Source organism: Gastrolobium bilobum, unplaced genomic scaffold (genome assembly GCF_033153095.1).
Source record: "Gastrolobium bilobum isolate Gb01-03AN ecotype WA unplaced genomic scaffold, APGP_CSIRO_Gbil_v1 utg8372, whole genome shotgun sequence".
NCBI classification, from domain to species: Eukaryota; Viridiplantae; Streptophyta; class Magnoliopsida; order Fabales; family Fabaceae; genus Gastrolobium; species Gastrolobium bilobum.
This window is the reverse complement of record NW_026897597.1, coordinates 249997-269996: the sequence shown is the minus strand read 5'-3', so window position 1 is coordinate 269996 and position 20000 is coordinate 249997. Positions and strand designations below refer to the sequence as shown.

Here is a 20000-nt window from a genome sequence, read left to right as displayed (position 1 = left end):
TTATATTAAATCACAAACCCAGAACTCAGAGGCTTCTGGGTTAACCGTTCTTATATACTATTCTTGCAAATTAAAATTGTGTTTGTGTGGAATCAAAAAAATAATTACCTGATTTGGATACCCGGGTCATAAATTATGGCTTTCAGAAGTTTTATGATTAAATTATTTTTTTTTTGAAAAAAAAAAAATATGACACGTGTCAACACCTTATGGGTGACGCTTAAATTAGGCATGATTGCCTCTTGAGTGACGCCCAATTTAGGCGTCATTGGTGACTCCCAAATTGGGCGTCTTACTGTACAATAATTATGTAATTATTTTCAAAACTGTAATAAATGCATAATTAATTTATTAAAAAACATTAAATTAATTTTTTTGCCGCGTTTGATCACAACACTTTTGTATTTAACTGTTTTGAATTAACAGGTATTACGGGATAGATATTTTTATTATAATAAAACAGTTAAATGTAGTTCTAGAATATACATTAAGTTAAATTTAATGAGAATTGTGTCAGCATGGACAATGTTGATAGGGGTGTTTACGATCTGGATTGGATTGATTTTGGAAGTAAAACTCATCCGACCCAATCTCTTCGGTTTGATCATGTAATCATCCATTCGGTTTGGATTGGATCGGTTTTCGGTTTTTTGAATATCCTAAAATTTGTTTCATGTGTTATAAAAAAAAAAATTTTAGTTTCATGATTATTGTGCAAATAGCATCTTTTGTATATATTGGTTTTGTAATTTTTTTTTTGAAATACAAAAATATACTATAGTTTTTTTTTGCAATGAGATATGAAGCTCTACACAGATAAAATTTTATTGATGAGACGTGACTAGGTTTTTTCTTGGGTTTAGTTGATGAATTAATGGGTTTTGGGTTTAGAAATTTTTGGGCTATGATTGTGGAAAGGACCAAGTAGGTAGAGGGAAATTAATATATTGGATCGGTTTTCATCAACCCATCCGAAAACCGATCCAATCCAATTAAAATTTGCGGTTTTTTTTGGTTTATTCGGTTATCGGTTTTTCGGTTCGGTCTCCGCGGTTTGAATCGGTTTTGATCGGTTGATGAACACTCTTAAATGTTGATGATACACTCCATAACACAATAATAAGTTAATTGGCAAGGAATTTTTTTAATTTTTTGTTGGTTTATTTGGAATGGGAGAAATAAGTTAATCCATGAGGTGAATTTCAGTTTTCCTGCTCATCCTGAAACTGTGATAAAAGTTTATGAGTCAGAAATTAATAGTTGTAGAGCTTTGGAATCAACTACAAATCTACCTATTAACCCTATGCAGACTCATTGGATTCCTCCTGCACCTAATTGGGTTAAGCTTAATGTAGATGGTGCGGTTAGTACAACATCCAAATTAGCATGTTGTGGAGGTATTTTTAGATCAGAAGATGGGTCTTGGTTAGGAGGTTTTTCGTACCATATTGGTATTTGCTCTCCAATGATGGTTGAATTCTGGGGATTTCTAAAAGGGTTGGAAATTGCTTAGAAGTTGGGGTTCCGTAAAATTGAGCTAGAAGAAGACGCTTCAGAAATTATTACGATGCTTGCTTGCAGAAGCAATGCAGCTTGTCTACCACATATTGTGGCAAGAGTACAAGCTCTTATTGATCAAGATTGGTTAGTGAATCTAAAGCACATTCCGAGAGGAGCTAATGGGTGCGCTGATTGGCTAGCCAAGTCTTCCATCCAGAGTTATTTCGGTCTTCAGTGCTATCGGATTATGCCTACAGATCTGATTCCCTTGTTTATTTTAGATCTCAATGGAGCATCTCAGTCCATAGATATGGATCCTGGATAGTTAGAGTCTTTCATGTTTTATTTTGTGGTTTTTTCTGTCTTGTTTGGGGCATAGCCCCTTCCTATTATCAAAAATAAATAAATAATAATAATGAGTTAATAAAGAACGTTTACTTACTTTAAATAAGTTAAAATTATAAATAATTTAAAAATAATATTTAACGAAAAAATTAATTTCCTTTTCAAATTAAAGTATTTGCATGAAATAAGTAAAAAAAAGAAAGAAAGATAGGATATTGTTACTATCAATTAGTATTACTACTAATGTCATTACCTGTTTGTAACACCGTTAGATTGATTAGGAGGATCGAACGGTTCTGATTTAACTTTCTAAAAATCTCCTTTCTTTCTTTTTTTGGTAAACTAAAAACCTTATTTTTCTCTCAACATATTTAATACTTTACATTTATTTAATGTGAAGCATTAAATAGGGGAAATCATAATCATACAAAGGTAGAAATAAATATAATTATTGGATCCATATAATCGATCTAACAGTGAAACAAACTGATAGTGATATTGGTAGTAACATTAATTGGTAGTAACAATATCCTATCTAACAAAAACTTTTATATAAATTATTTTAAATAATTGATAGTTCATGCTTTTTGAACCGTTAGCGTGGTGTGAGAGTCACGTATAACGTATGTAACTCCAAGGGGTGTGATGATCAGTATAGGGGTGCCTTTGACAGAAATAGCATAAACGTATGAACTAAGACTGAACAAAAGGGATCTCAGGTGTAGAAACAATGGGGAATGGTGTAAAATGGCTAAAATGGCTTTCTAAGTTGGCAGGATAACAACTCATACAATAGTGATGTTGTGTCCCCTCATAATGCAGACTGAGAGAGTATTTATAGGTCCCATGAGGAGAGAGAGTGAGAGAAGGAAGTCAACTTTTATGAGGAAGATTCAATGTAGTCTGACCTTGATGGGGCAAGGCACTTTATAGCTACTGCAACAGCTGCTTTGCAAGGGGAAAGTGAGAGGAGAGTCCCCTTGGATGTATTTTAGGTGCCTAAGGAGGCAAAAGGGATGTGGGAGTCCCCTATCGTATGACATGTTGGTATCTTACGTTCGGATGTTCGACACTAGCGCAAATGATAGCAGGGTTGACATGGCAAAGATGGTAGGTTTGAGATAGCTTGATCCCTAGCTTGATAGTGGGCTATCCTTATTGGACCAGCTAATTGAGCCTGTTAGAACATTTTTTTCTATATTTTTTTTTGAAAACTCATCTGGTTGCCAAAAACTTCAAAATTTTGACCGAAGAGTTGGGAAACTGGGTGGGTGTGGTGTGGGGGAGAAATTGGAACAAGATTAGTATGCATGCATGGTCAAGAAAACGTTATTGAACATCACACAAAAGAAACGTGTCCGGATACGACGCTCATCGATGAAAAATAAATGGGGATTTGTAATTTTTATTAAATACGACATATGAAATATTTTAGAACGATAATTTAAAATATGTAATTTTTTATTTTTTTTGGTATCCTAAAATATGTAAATTTATTTAAATATATTTCATACTTAATGTGAAATACAGATTTAAAAAAAAATAGATATCAATACTTTAATGTAAAATTTCCTTTTTAATACGATATTAATATTTTTTTTGAGTACAATTATTTTCACTAGTATAACTTTATAAGTTAAATTTTCAATCTTGGTCTTACATATATTTAATTACTTACTCGATTAAAAATTTAAATTAAATTAACGATTAATATTAAAGTATAAGTTGATCCTTTTCCTATTTATTTATATAATCAAGACATTAAATTTTTTTTTTGTTAAATTTTTGTTCACTGCATAATATAAATATTTATCCTCGTAATTTAGTTATTAATATGTTCAAATATAAAGTTTCATTTCTTATAATGTCATGTAAGGTATATATTGACATGATTTTAAAATAGATTTTACTACTCGTATTATAATTCTTATAATATATATAGGAATAATGTTTCCTATGTTGTAGGAGATAATTATATCTATACTCACATAAAAATATGTGGGACTCATGTGAAAAGAAGAGGGAGAAAAAGAAAATACGAATCTCACATACTTTCTTGTGTGTGTAGAAGATAAAATTACCTCCTATAACATGAAAATATTAATCTCTCTCCCTCACACTGCATAAAATTTTTCGAGTAAATACCTTTTTCAGTCCCTGAAAATATTTGCGAAGCACAATTTAGTCCCTCGGTTTAAAAAAGTCAAATTTCAGTGTTTCATTTTTTAAAAAAAGGGACACGTTTATCCTTCTGTTAAGTGGAAAGTGACGACCCTGTTGACGGACGCCACTTGGAACGTTAAGTGGCTGAGTCACTAACGTCCTGCCCACGTGGAGAGAAAACGATGTCGTATTGATAGCTGCCTTGTGTCTAGTTGGATGTTTGGACATGTGACCGTTGCATGAAAGGGTGAGTGACCCAATATAGTCCCTGTCAAATTTAGAACCCTAAATCAGCCTAAGAATAAAAAAAAAAAACCCCAAAACACATTTTGTTGAAGATTGAATAGAGTGTCAAGTAGAAGGTGTTTACTGGCTATTTTCTGGTGCATAGAAGAAGATGACTATGTTATCTGGCTTGGGGGGATCAAGTTTTCGGGTGCATTTGGGAGTAGAACAACCTGACGGAATGTTGGACGAAGGTGCAAGATGTTGTTCAGCAAGATCTGAGTATGAAGGTGCAGGAAAGAAAGCTGTGATGATTGCAATGGTTGTAACAATGAAATGCATTGTACCAAAAGTAGTTTTTCTTGAATGAAATTGAATGACTTGTTGACCACTGTGATGAATAATGTTGAGAAGATGCACTTTTGGTCCCTGGATATTGGAACCCAATGATAAACTAGAACCCAATTTAGTCCCTGGATATTGGACCCTAATGATATAAACTAGAACCCAATTTAGTCCCTGGATTTTTTATCGAGGGTCAATTAGGTCCTTGAAAAAATATATCGGGGCACTTTTTGGTCTCTGACAGTTAAAATTTGGACATGACCTGTTTAGACTAAATTGGACACAAGCTGCAATTCAAAAGCTGTTCATCACAAAGACATAATGCAGCAATTCAAAAATCAGCAAGCTGCAGCAATTCCAAAGCTGCAATTCATACAAGCTGCAATCCAAAAATTGGACATGAACACATTGCATTCAAATTTGTCCAAACAGCAACGACCAAACAGTACCCAGAATTGGACCACCTGCATTGTAGCCAGAATAAAAAAGATTCATACACAAATTAACAAATCAGCATACAGATACAGCTTGCAGCAATGGGAAACAACTGATATAAAAAAAGAAGTTGTAGTCATTCATAATGGAACTTGTAGTCAGTTACAATTGCATACCCTTCCATCATAATTAAAGGCTTGTCAAAAAACAGAACCTATGATGGGCACCAAAACCATTCTAAAACATCCATTTCATACACAAAAAACAGAACCTATGATGGGCACCAGAACCTATGGGGGTACCAAAAAATACAGTCATGAACATTGTTGCCTATACAACAAAAAAGTGAACCCCTATACAAAAAAACTGTATCCAAGCATGATTCAAGCTGGTCTTGGTGGCCTAAACCCAGGTGTGGCCATGAGAGCCATAAGCCTGCTCCTTGTGCCACTGCTTGTTGCATTGATGGTTTCAGTTGACAATTGTTCTGCTGGTGGTAGGGCTGTAGGTGGTGGGTTGATGCCCCTAGTGGCTTTCCTTTGTCATCCACTCTCCCATTTTCATAAGTCAGCTTTCCTTTGTCATTCCTAACCAACACACCTCCATGATGATATCTTATAACTATATAATCTTCCATTTGCATACAAAACAGAACATAATCATTTTTTACACTACCATCGTATTAATTTACAATATCACACAAGTAATCACTACTTAACAATAATAATTGGGGCTTTTTTAATGGCTGCATAAAACTAATTCCACGACACTGTCATAAATAAATTTGGGGCTTTTTTGGTAATCACTACACACACCAACTTAAAATAACAAATAGGGGACCACATGCAACAAGTTCCAAAAAGATTCAACCAAATGGGACCACATTAAAAAAAACCATAACTTTGTCATTCCTTAACCACACATGAAGGACCACATTAAGCAAAAACACCATTTTAAATACGAAAGAGGGACCGCAGATAATAAACAAAGAAACGAATTTCACGTACCTTGCACGACAGTAACCAGAGTCACAACCGTTTAACGATCTCTTCAACCTAAACCACACTACTTCCACAAGCTTCCAACTGCAGAAGCCACGTACAACAACAAACCACCGTGGGTCACCAACCTTCACCGCAACTGAAGCTCACGAGCTGAGGAAATGGGGGAGGAAATGGCGGGTATGGACGACTTGTGTGACTGTGTCAACTGAGTCAACAACAGGTTTAGATCAACTCACATGCCATTCCTCAAACGACGTCGTTCCCTTTCTGAAATACCTGATACAACCTTCCAATGTAAAACGACGTCGTTCCTTTCTCTCCATGTGGGCAGGACGTTAGTGACTCAGCCACTTAACGTTCCAGGTGGCGTCCGTCAACAGGGCCGTCACTTTCCACTTAACAGAAGGATAAACGTGTCCCTTTTTTTCAAAAATGAAACACTGAAATGTGACTTTTTTAAACCGAGGGACTAAATTGTGCTTCGCAAATATTTCCAGGGACTAAAAAGGGTATTCACTCAAAATTTTCTTTCACTTAAAAATTTTCTGAATCAGGGGAGATATCTGAACCTTTTGTCTCATTTTCTGTTGATGTTTTTGTTTTGATATTTTGTTTTGATGGAAGAATTCTCTGAGCAACATACCTGGATATGTGTTAGCTACTCATGCAATAAAATGATCAAATCTTAGAGAGCATATAAGATACTGTGTGAGAAGTCATAATGGATAAATGTTTTGAGAAATGCATTGAAGTATAAGAGTTGTTATTGCTCGTTTGATTGAATTCTTTGTTGAGAGTTACAGTTGATATGTGATGATAATGGAATTTAGATTCTAGTTTGATTGCACAGCCGTGAGGTTTGAGCCTATACAATAATTTTTCTTTATGGAGAGACCTCACTGTGATAAGACTCTAGAACTTGATATGTTTCTCTGTAATACATGCATGATCTGAAATGATAAAGGCACTTCTTTCTTGTTAACTACTTAGCCAAATAGCTGACCTTAAAAATTTCCATTGTTAGCCCCTTTGAGCTTTAGCATGTCTCTTGTTGAATTTCACCATAAGACACTTAACTTATCTCCCTGTCAGTATACCCTGAATGAGATTGAAGCGTTGATCATAGAAGTTCAAGGAAAAGTTCACAGAAGTTAAAGTGATGGTAAAAACAAAAGCTGAGACCAAGGAGAAAAAGAACAAAATGAAAAAGTTGCATAGCAACGAAAAAGTATAAAAAGGTTAAGAAGAAGAAGAAAAAGAAAAAGTATGAATAGAAAGGAAAAGACTAAGTGAGATTGTGTCTGAGTAGGGAACAACTGAAAATAAATAGTTGTGTTTCAATCTCATGTACAATAAAAAGTAGCCATTTTCCCAGATATTCCTACCCTAGCCTAACCCAAGTTATAACCCTAGAAAGACATTTGGATCTAATTGTGCATGTTTTACATGTTCCTCATCTTTAGGAACTTGAGAATAGGATCAAGCTTATGGTAGTCTTATTTCACTGATGGATTGAGAGTTTAAAACCAATACACAAAAGTGACAAGTGCAGTGATTATCCTGGTAAAGAGTGATTGAGCTATATTCTAATTCTTTATACAAAAAGTGATTCCTGAAATTCTCAACTTTGAATTCACTCATGCATAGAATTATAACTCTAAATCTCTTCAATGTAGAAAATTGCATTAGTGACATAAATTCCTCTCACACAGCTTATCATTGATGCCCAATGTTTGATCTTATTTATTGCTGGGGACAACAATATTTAAATTTGGGAATTGTTTGATGTGCCTTCAGCATATAGATATTGCAGAGTACAAATAATAAGGATTTTACAGTAATTCAGTGATAAAAAGTATTATTTTTGAGGAATTATTGATAATCCATCTTTTGGCACACTTTCACTTTAATTGTATATTTTTACAGAGGAAAGCAGAAAATAAAGAAGAGCCAGCCACTGCCTTTTCACGCTGTTAGCCTGAAATTCACGCTAATAGCGTGAACATTAAAAAACTCCACGCTAGTAGCACCATTTTCATGCCAATGGCGTCAAGAGAGGTGATTCACTGAGTTTTCACGCAAATGGCTTGAAACTCACGCTAACCGCGCCACATGCCATGCTAGCCGCGCCATGATGATGATAAAAGTTCACGCCAGTCATGCCGCCAAATGAAGGAGCCTCTGCAATTTCACGCTAAAAGCGTGGTGTCCACGCGGTTCGCGCCAAGAACCATCCTTCTCCACTGCTCGCCCGCACGGATCTAGCGCTGATCGCGCGGGCATCGTGATTTCAGTATGATTGCAAATTGGGATAAAAACGAAAAGAAAAATTAAATCTTTGATACGATTCTGACCTGATTGGATTACTGCTTATAAAAAGAAGTCAGAAACCAAAGTAAGAGAACTTTTGCATGGAGAAGAATACGGTAGCAGAGATCGAAGCAAGCGTTTGGATTGAAGATTGAAGCTTTCTTCTTCTCCAATTTTTTTGGTTATTGTTTTATTCATGAATTCTTTTTCATACATTAAATTGTCAGACATGAATATGTCTGACTAGTCTTTTATTATTGTGGTAAGGGTCACAACCCTTGATGTGAATCCCTTGTAGTTTGGTTAATTTTTATATTTAATTATTTCAATTGCATTTATTTTACCTTGTTCTTCATCTTCTAATTCTTTTAGAACTGATCACTCTTTTAGGATTGCGAGTGCTAGGGTTTTCAATAGGAATATTGAGATTCTAGTTCCTGACAAAGGGTAAAATAACAATTCATGTATGCACTAGGGATAGGCTACATGAATTACAAACGTGGAAAATTCACTGGTTTAAAAGGATTAACTTGAAAAGGAATTTCTAAGGGATTAGGATTCTAATAGGGTTAATAAAGTTAATATCACTAAGGAATTAGGGCTTAACTAATCAATTAACAAATGGTGAATTGTTTGATCAATGGGTAATTAAATGTAAACATTAATTAATATTGCAGGTGGGGATCATAAAGGCGTTGGCGTCTTTTACCGCAATATTCTTTTAAACATTTTTCTCAATCTTAATCTGTTATTCTTAAGTTTTCAAAAGCATCTTTGAATTATTCATCAGTCTTGAATTATTCGCAATTTTTACAAATCACAATTATTCTCAAACCAATTTATTCATCCAACAAGAGAGGGATAGTTAAAATAATTTTGGTGCCTCAATCCTCGTGGAGACGATACTCTACTTACCATTTTATTACTTGGAACGATCGGTACACTTGGCGATTTCGCAACAATACAGAAAGCTTGGATTTTGGTATTAGTTTCAAGGGTCCTGTGGGGTAATATATTTGCCCCATATCTCAACAAGTTGAATCTTCAACATCCCGAGATATTACTCATGTTGTTCTGACTCAAGTTATAATTGAATTTGGATTGCATTTATTCCCTGTTGACAAGTTGCCCTTGAGTCCATCCTTTAACAACTCGGTTTGAATATTCAATGTAAAGCTTACCATCATTTGCTGCGTGAGGAAGCTCATTTATAGGAACCTAGCTCCAGGTTCCTAAGATCCCAGTCGTTTGTGAGATTATAATCTTGGGATAAAACTTATTTTATTGTAGCGTTGATGCAATCTTTACATGTGGTAATTTTTGCATTCATTAGCATGCTGCAACCAACATATGTCCTGTTCGTATTTCGTGTGCATTGAATGCAAAAATCATTTCAGCTATCTAATCATTGCTTTTTGGAGGAATTCGCCCTTTTGTTCCAATATGTTTGTGTTGCAATAACATTATATCTTGCTAGCACATATATAGAAAATGTTATATCAAGTCATGTAATATTAGCAAGATACACACAAGCCCCATATGCAGTTAAATGTGATACTTCAAGACCAAGTACTTTTTCATAATATTTTTTATGACAAAAATAATTTTTCTCAATGCTAAGAGATCAAACAACCATGTTGAACTCAATTGATGAGTTTTGTTAATGTAAAATAGTTTAATATCTTCTCTATATAATTTGATTAATGAACAAATATTTCAGTTAGATAACTGCTCGATCTGCTGTTGAGACAAAATTTATTTACTCCAAATTTTTTCATTCACATTCATTCTATAAATATTTTGCAGTTTTCTTTCAAATTCATTCAGATATTGATCTTTTATTAATAACAAATAGACTCATGGAGTTATTTGTCAATTCTTATTTGATAATGCCCAAATCACCATGTACCACATTTGTGCATATTATCTTAAGTCCATACAAAACATTTGTAATCTTATGGAATACAACTCTTGTGATTTTAATTTATATTCTTCGGGAACTTTTAGTTCTATTGGGACTTATATGTCACTATTAAATAATTCATATAATTAAACAATAATAATACCCATAATTGAAGTGCCCCACGTTGTGTTGGTATATGCTAGAAAGCTGGACAAAGTTAAAATGGTGACTTTGGGTTAAGAATAATGCAAGATAAATCGTTTTTATACGTAAGAAAAATATATTGAGTAAATATACCATTTCTTCCAAAAATATACTCTTTTTTTTTAGTTTACATATTTTTTTATATTTAAATTGATCTTTGAATGAATAAATTTATTAGCACATTTACAATTTTGATAAGATAGATTTTTTTTTTGCAAATCAACAATTTTTTTGTTGTTATTGACCATAATTATTTTTTTGAAATGGTCGACCCTGGGATGCAAATTAAAATTTTAATAACTAAAGTAATACAATTAACATATTTTAGAAACTAAATTATATATTCACTCAAATATATTTATGTTGAACGTGATATATTTGATAAGATTGATAATGAAGATATAAAACTATTTTTAAGGAATGGAGAATCGAAGAATATTTTTGCAATCGTTCTATTGTAATAGCTTAGTTGACTCTGAATTATTATTATTTTTTCTGTTAAGTTAAAATTTTCTTTTCTTTTCTTTATATTCTTTTATTTTTTAGTGCATTTAAAATTTTCTTTGAATTTTTTTTTATATATTTTATCAAGATGAGCTAGTATGTGCATAATGGGAAGAAACAAATGGGGAGCGATACTACTTATTGAGTTCGAAGAGAATAGCCAAAGCTAGTGTCCTACACATTTTGTCCATATAAATAAAAAAGCAATTTGATTTGTTTTTAGATTTAGATGCATAGCTTATTTATTTTTTTACGATTGCTTTGACCGGTACTTCCCTTCTAACTAAAGCCGTTTTCATTCAACCTTTTTTAATTGCCAGCATATCATGTTGGATATTAATATCATGCAGGGAAAGATTCGTTTACAAACTTTATTTATAAATTATATTAAGTATGATCGGTCATACACTTTTACTTGATTGAAGTATGACCGATCATACTTAATTTAGTGTAGTTTGTAAGAGTTTGTAAATATATCTTTCCGCATATCATAAATCAACATGCTCACGGCTGTAGTGGGATGAAAAAATTGCAAATAAGTAAGCTACAACGTGGGTATCTAACTGTCTTCAAAGCTTTAACTTAATCCATAACAGAACCTGACATAAACTGATAATATTGAATTGAAATTCAATTATCTATATATTATGAAACAAATTTGTCACGCTGAATATAAATGAATGATTTTATTATACTTATTATTTTTTTTAAAATATAACATTTGTAGCTAAGAGATGAACAAAGGGTGATGTTCAAATATCCATACAATAATGGGGAGGGACTTTTCTCCTTAATTATAGGTCTGGGTTTGAATTTTGGTAGAGTCATTTTATATGGATTTAACTGTGCTCGAATTAAATTAAATTATATAATTAATAAACGTGTAAAAAAAAAAAAAATCCTTTTTTAGATAAATCATAAATATTTTTCCAAATGCAACCATGTTCGAGCAAGAATATCAATATCATATTGGAATTAGCTCTTCCAAAAAAAAAAAAAATTCTTCATTCACAACCAAAAATAATAGGTAATAAGGCGACATTTAAAAAAAAAAAAAAAAAAAAAAAGCCACAAAACAAATCTCTGCAAATAAAAATTGATTCGGATATGAACCAAGTAAAAAAAAGACTTTTTGACAGTTGAACAGCAAAACCAGTAACTAACAAGAATACTAGTCTAAAAGGTCATCAAAAAAGGAGAAGTTGTCCAAGTATGTTGTAATTCCCCAAACTCTGACAACACCATCAGAATAGCCACCGAACAAAGTGTTCCCATCTGCACTCCAACTCAAGCTTGTACAGTATATAGACTCATCATCATTCCCCTCCTCATTAATGTCGATAGGAACATTCAAATCCTGGAGAATATCCTCACTCACCAAATCCCATATTCTGATGCTTTGGTCAGTGGCAGCACAGAGCCAATGCCTAGTGGGACAGAAGCACAGTGCATGAACGTTGGATTCAACATACAAAGAGAAAAGCCTCTTTCCCTCATCCAAGTCCCATATCGGAATAACACCATCATCCCCACCACTCGCGCAAACAGACCCATCGGGTGAAACAGCAATGCAGTTAACATAGCCAGTACTGTGGCCATCATCATCAAGGTTGTGCCTCAGCTCAATCTTATTAAACTTCAAATCCCAAACTTTAACAGTGCCATCCCTTGAACAAGAAACAAGACTCTCATGCCCGAACCTGACGCAGTTCACCCAATCGGAGTGGCCATCTCCTTCTTCGTCTCCGTCTTCTTCGTCTCTCTCTTCAACGGTGTACTTGCACTCGCCGCGAATGTTCCAGAGTTTGATCGTGCGGTCGCGAGACGCCGACGCAATCTGACGGTCGTAATCCATGGAGAACGCAACGGAAAGCACTTCCTTTTTGTGGCCGATGAAGCGGCGGAGGGAGGTGCCGTTGGCGAGGTCCCAAAGACGGAGTTCGCCGTCACAGGAGCTGGAAAGAGCGTATTGTGCGTCGGAGGAAAGGGTGACATCCTGAACGCAGCCAGAATGGTCGGTGAGCCAGAGACAGGGGACACCGTAGTCGCCGTCGAGATGATTGGTAAGATCCCATACGATGATCGATTTGTCACGCGATGATGTTACTATTATCTCTGAGTTATTGATGTCCATTGGAGTAGCAATGGCTGTCACCATGGCAGTGTGACCATGCATTGTTCCGCAAAACTCAAGATCCTCTGACATTATTCTCATTTTTTTCTTTCTTTCTCTCTCTTTCTGCAATTTTCAGGGTTTGGAAATAATGTCACGAAGTCTAATACTTATTTATAGTTATAGATGGATGAGGAATCCTAATAAAAAAAGGAATCCAACATGATAACAAGATAAAGCGCCAATCCTTGTTTAAAAAAAGGAAAGCTAATGAAAAACAAATCAAATCATGTTAATCCTTATTTACAAATAATGAAATCATAACGGAAAAATAAGTCAAATTCAAATAGAGATATGAACGCTGAGAAATCTTTTACGATGATTTAAATTATTTTAAAATATAATCTTAATATTATAAATCTTTTTTATTTTTAAGCATAATTATAAATTCCATATTTATAGAATCCTATCAGTTAGGTTACTTTAAATTTTGTTAAGATATAATCTTAATGGTACATGTTATATTTACAAACTTTTTTGTTTACAAACTACACTAAGTATGTGATAAACCTTTAGTTTATCTTATTTTATAGACTAAATTAATATAAAATATCAAGTTAAATAAGTCAAAAACTAGGGTTTAATATAATAATCATGAACATTATCTGAATTTTTGTTTAATGGAATCATCTTTGCTATTTTTTAGGGATTTGTTGACAAAAGGAGTCAAAGATGAAGATTGGATAAATAGAGATCACAACTAGAAAAGATGAGATCAAGAGATGATAGAAGAAGATCAAAAACAATAAGATTGAAGATCTTATCAAGTTGTTAGAAGTGGGAGCTTAAGCCCCCATTCAGAAGCTTAAGCTCCCTAAAAACGCAAATAGCTACTGCCTCTGGGCGCTTAAGCCCCCAACTCAGGGCTTAAGCGCGCCACAAGAAGAAAAAGTTGTCGCGAGGAGCGCGCTTAAGTTCCCTTCAGAGCGCTTCAGCGCCCAACGCGAGTCAGAATTCACTGTCCTAGGGCGCTTAAGCGCGCTACAACAAGCTTAAGCGCCCAGACAGATCCAACTTAGGCCCATTCGAGTTTTCTACTAGGATACGAACTCTTGGCCAATAAAAAAGCCATTGGGGAACAGAAATAAAGAACTTTTACATTGCTAAACAACTCTTAGGTGCTTGGAGGCTGAAGGAACGCGGAGAAACATCAGATTCATGTTCGTGAGCGGCGGAGACAGATCAACGTCAAGTGTTCACTGGAGATTTTGAAGATCCACCAATCACCTATGGAGTTTGGGGGAGCCTTTCTATTTTCTTTTGTTCTTGATTTTGCTATGTCCGGCTAGTTCTTTAAGTAGTTAGGATTAGATGGATTTTAGTCAATTTATTATGTTTTGAACAATTCGCTGTGTTAATTTTCCTTTATATCATGAATGAAGTTATCTGTTTTTAATACTTTATATAGGCTTGAATCTTATATAATGATCATCGGTGAATACATGACAATAGGAATGTTGGTGTGTGATCCATATCTGATAACTTCATCGTAAACGTTATGATTCTAGGGATAGACATAGGGTTTGCGTAATCTTTAAGATTCTTGAATTTAATGTTTGCATGCTTGGGGAATAACCGGGGAACTAGGGTTCTTCCAATATTGTAAAGGTTTTAGAGTAACAAGGGATTGAGCTCTAATAACATGCGAAAGAATTGATTAGATTGATACTAAGGACAATTAACATTAAGAAGGAATTCAAACGTAATAAGGAGATTAAATGAAATCGAACCCCTAGCTACGTTTTTATTTTATTAGTTAAATCACATCTTTAATTTCTTGTCTTTAATTCTTGCAAGTAATTAGCTTAATATTTAATATTTTAATTTTGCAATTCAAATCCTGTTTCCAAATACACTTTCGATTGTCCAACTAAGTTTGCGATAGTGAATTAGTGCTTGAACCGTAATCCTCGTGGGAACGATCTCTTACTTAATCATATATTACTTGTACGATCGGTGCACTTGCCGTGAGTAGCAACAGTATGACCGGTCATACTTTAATTATACAGTATACGACCGATCGTACTTAGTATAATTTGCAAAAAAAAAATTGTAAACGGATCCTATCCCAATCTTAATATTTTTTAATTTTTTTGATTTTTTGATTTTTTACCCTAATTATAGAATCCTGAAATTGTATTATGATTTTGAACTCAATCTTGAGAATTTTTTTGTGTATTTTAAATTAAGGATATGATATGATATGATATTATGTTTTCTTTTTTCTTCTCTGCCCACCGTTTGATCACAACTCTTTTATCCTTTCTCTCTCCTCCCACTTTCACCCTTTTACTTTTTATTTTCTAATTTATAGTTCAATTCCACATTATCAATGTAGGATCGGGTCTCATTTCAGTTTGTGTCCTATACTCTATGCAGAAACCCATCCCCACACACACACCCCAAGGGGAGAAGTGTTTGTGAAGCTATCCTTCAGAAAAATTAAAGAACAGATTTAACAAGAGCAACAACAGTAAAAATTTATCATTGTCAAATGCAGATGGTGAAGTATAGATTTACAATAGAAAATTGATAAAGAATTAGACTATTATACTGTCCAAGTATAATGACATTTTAGAAATAACTTACAAGTTACCAACCAAACAATTTTTCCTTCCTGGAAAATAAAAGTACGATCTGTATTTCTGTCATCTGTAGGGCAAAAAATAGATGTATAGAGGGGATCAAATCATGTTTCAATATGGGCCTAATATTATGAAATGAATAGTGCTTAATAATAGAGGTCAGAAAAACATATGAAAGAATTCTGCCTTAATTTAAGACTCAATGCTGGTGTTGGGGTAAGATAAAGTGACAGAGACCACTCAGCGATTCAACATGAATAAGAATGTCAACTTATTTAAACTCTTGTTATCTCAAATCAAATTCTCACTGTTCTTAACTAACATTCATTGGTTGGAAGCTCAACCTTGCAATTCAGCAATGAAAGAATGTTAATTGATCACTTGGATCTTAATTCTTGGTCAGTTCAATCTTTGATTTCTGTAAGCAATTTTGAACAATCAAAGACGAGCAGCACTATTAAAGAAAGTTACATTTGAAAATCATGATAAAAGCATAATAAAACCAAATCACTGACTCTCCCTCTTCTTTCATCACAAAACACTGTGAAATGAAATCACAAGTTGATGATGGCAGCAGAGATATTCATTAACCAGTCACTGAAAATTTACTGAAAAAGACAAGAGCAGGCCTCAAAATTCATCAGGGTCAAACACATTTTCCTCATCATCAACGTGCACAACTTGACGGGTGTTGTCTTGCACAGCCAGAACATCACTGACGCCATGAACAACAACCTTGTCATTGAAGAATATATCCGGAAAGAAAACCGGAACTCCGTTCAGAATCAAAACGCCACCGGATCTCGTGATGTTGATACTGTACCCTTCCAAGAACGTCGGCAGTTCCGATCCATCAGTGTAATCCACCAGATTGTTCCACAGAAGCTTGCAGGGAACAACATGGCGACGAAAGAACGAAGGGTGCTCTCCCAAATCCCCAATATGGTTCAGCACCACTTCATCCGTAGGAGCAAACACTGTGATTCCACTATGATCCGCCACGCCGGAGAGTTGCATTCCGAGAAACGAAGCCATGGCAGAGTACCCGCCGGATTTTAGGGTTTCAACGGCTTGATCGAAGGAACTCACAGTGTTGTTATTCACTGCACACGAGGGATTAGGATTGGGATTGGGGTTAGGTCTCTGATTGGAATCTGTGTACTGAAAATTGGGATCGAAGAACCTTTCGATTCCGTAGACTAGGAGAAATCCGTCGTCGTAAATGGGCGATTCTGTGATTCTGATGTTGTTGAGAGAGGTTGCGCCCTCGGAGGTTGACGCGGTGACGGTCAGAGACTGGCCGGCGAGCATCGTCGGGATGTTGGAGCCGGGCAGGAGCAGCCGGAGACTCAGCGGCGGCAGCGGCAGGGGAGAGAGGTGGAAGCGGAGGAGATCGAGGGATGGCTGACCGGATTTCTTGAATGCGGAATCGGAGGGAGCGAAGACGGTGGCGGAAGGGGACGGTTCGAGAAGGGTTTTGGCCACGATTTCCAACGTGAGTGCCATTGAGACGAAGCCTGAATCGGAGAGAACATCTGCGGCGTCCAAGATGGCTTCGCGTGGAAGAGCACGGCATAGAGAGAAGGAGGAGGAGAGAAGAAGGAGGAACACAAGCGTGGACGCCATTGATGAACCTCGAGATTTGGCGGGAAATGGAGATTTAAACGTGGCGTTCTGCTATTGGAGATGACATCCAAGTAGTTAAAGAGATCGTTAGTCGTTTCGTTTGAAAAGACGGAAAGGCCCCCTGAATCTTCTTTTCTCTCTAATATAATTATGGAACTCAAATCTACTGTATTAATTATTATTGTTTTTAAAAAAAAAATCAAGTTCCATATATCTCCTAACCTAAACAAATCTTGTAGATTATCTTATAGTTTCATGTTATAATACTCGTTATATACTTATATATGCAGTTTATATAAATTTTTGAGTTTCTTCAAGACATTCCAAGACTAATTTTTTTTAGTATTTGGATTTTGTATATCCACACAATATATTCTAGCACGGGCTTTGTTCAGCGTTGCATAATTAGCATAAAATAATTTCAGGTACCGATAAATATAAAAATAAAAATTATGAAAATCAAAATACTATGGTTCAGTGGTAAACATTATATTCACATCTAAGTATGTTTTAAAAAATTATACATCGTGGTCTTCTAAATTTTTTTCATTAAATAATAAATATGTTTGTCAAGATTATCATGATTTGAAAAAAAAAAAAATTAAAAACAGAATCAAACCTTATCCTTGAAGATTTTATCATAAAAAAAGAAAAAAATATTTCTCATTTAACAAGAGATAAAGTTATCTCATACAAATTTCAAAGTGATATCATTTTCAAGTTACATGAGTGTTTCTTGTTATAATAGAAACATTGAGTTACAAAATAATATATTTTGTAACACTTTATCAAGTTAAATTTCTTTTTTTCAGATTAAAAATTATATATTAACAATATTCTGGATTTTTTATTTCATAACAATTATTTTGTATTTACTATTTTTTTAACTCATCACATATTAAATTCTGCAATAAACTTAAAAAAATTGAAGCAATAACTACACATGACGTGACTTTTCTCATTTGTTAACATCAGCAGCACCAAATAATATGTGAGACCCAACAATTAGCCTTTTACAAAATGTTTCTAATTAAGTCCAAATCAGTGCCATCATGCACCATTTCTTATATTCTTCCGTGCACTTAAACTTCTAAACTAGTTCGGTCGTTCACCTACACATTAATTTGAATCTGATTATTGTACCCTAAAGTTTGCATGGTCTTCCATGATTAGAATGGAGCAGGAGCTAGAGGTACTATACTAATCAAAATATATATATACATACAGAGAGAAGGTGAGATCATATAAAATGGGATATATTGACAATTTGACATTATGCATGAGAAAATCCATATCATTCGACTTTGCACAACCTAACCATTCAAATATCATAATTGTCGTGGGTTGACCTAACGCTTGTGTTCTAATGATAATTATAAATTTATAGTGCCATTTTTGAATAAGAGTCAATGACTCAAAAGTGTAGTTTGATTCAACAACCGGACTGATTCTAATTAGGTATTTTGGACTGCATGCAAAGGTCTATACCCTTTTATATTCAATTCATGCAGTTTAATGCAACTTAAATTTAGGACTATCATAAATTAAGCTACTAACAAGTCCAACTGGAAATTAAAGGGGAGAAATTTAATTCAAGATTTTAATAGAGTCAATCTTAAAACTTCGCATTTTTTTATTAACTAACATGATATTTTACCATGTTTATTGTTTTAAAAGGAAAAACATCTATCATTTTAAATGATATAATCTTATATCCTTTTAGATCCTAGTCGTTGATTTCCATCCATCAACGGTTATAATCTATTGGGTTAAAGTTAATGGGCCAAAATTATTATTAATTAATTAATAATTTTAATCCAATAAATTATAACCGTTAATGGACGGAAATCAACGGTTAAAATCTAAAAGGATATAAACTTATATCCTTTAAAATGACAGATGTTATTCCCTTTAAAACAGTCATAATATTTTCAAATATCTTATATCGCAGCTAATATTTTGATTTTCACTTTAGAATAAAGCTTTACATAACTAAGAAAATTATTTATTGTATGTTTGTATTAGTTTTACTTAATGGGGTTAGTAATAGAGGAAAATGATATCACGGAAAGCGTAAGAAGGAAATTGTCCCAAAGTCAAAAGGGGAAATTGTCCTGTTCGGATGAGGTCAACAGTTGTTCGGTTTCTTTTTGTTTTGTATCTGATCTATTCAATTCTTCCCTTGCCATGAATATATTCATATCCTTTTCTTAATGAAAAGTACTAGTAATTTTGAACAACATAAATATACAGATGTAATGGATTAATTGGTATAGGGTTATTTCAGCATAATTTTTTTTTTTTGGTAAAAATATCAGCATAATTAATTATCACAAGTTTGAGTTTTGGGCACATAACTGTGATTATACGTGAATTGACTAGATTAGTCGAATAATTGATAAAATGATCAATTATATATATATATATATATATATATATATATATATATATATATATATAGGGTCATGATCATTTTACACCAGTGTAAGTTATATTTTCAATCTTGATCATTGAACCCACTTATATGTAAATGCTCTAATTTTTTAGTAATGTGAGCCATTGGATACAAGGGGATCAATGTTCAAGATTGAGTGTAAGACTTCTAACTCTTACACTAGTGTAAGAATATCCTGTCCCATATATATATATATATATATATATATATATATATATATATA

General features: G+C 34.0%; 2 protein-coding genes across 2 annotated transcripts; both read right to left on the bottom strand.

The window, feature by feature from the left end:
• Positions 1–12109: 12109 nt before the first annotated feature.
• LOC133308422 (small ribosomal subunit protein RACK1-like) lies at positions 12110–13144 on the bottom strand. Its single transcript, XM_061509033.1, has one exon. It carries the CDS (start codon positions 13142–13144, stop codon positions 12110–12112), a length of 1035 nt encoding a protein of 344 aa, XP_061365017.1.
• Positions 13145–16326: 3182 nt separating this feature from the next.
• On the bottom strand, positions 16327–17322 carry LOC133308421 (putative fasciclin-like arabinogalactan protein 20). The gene has a single exon (XM_061509032.1). It carries the CDS (start codon positions 17320–17322, stop codon positions 16327–16329), a length of 996 nt encoding a protein of 331 aa, XP_061365016.1.
• Between the last annotated feature and the right edge of the window lie 2678 nt (positions 17323–20000).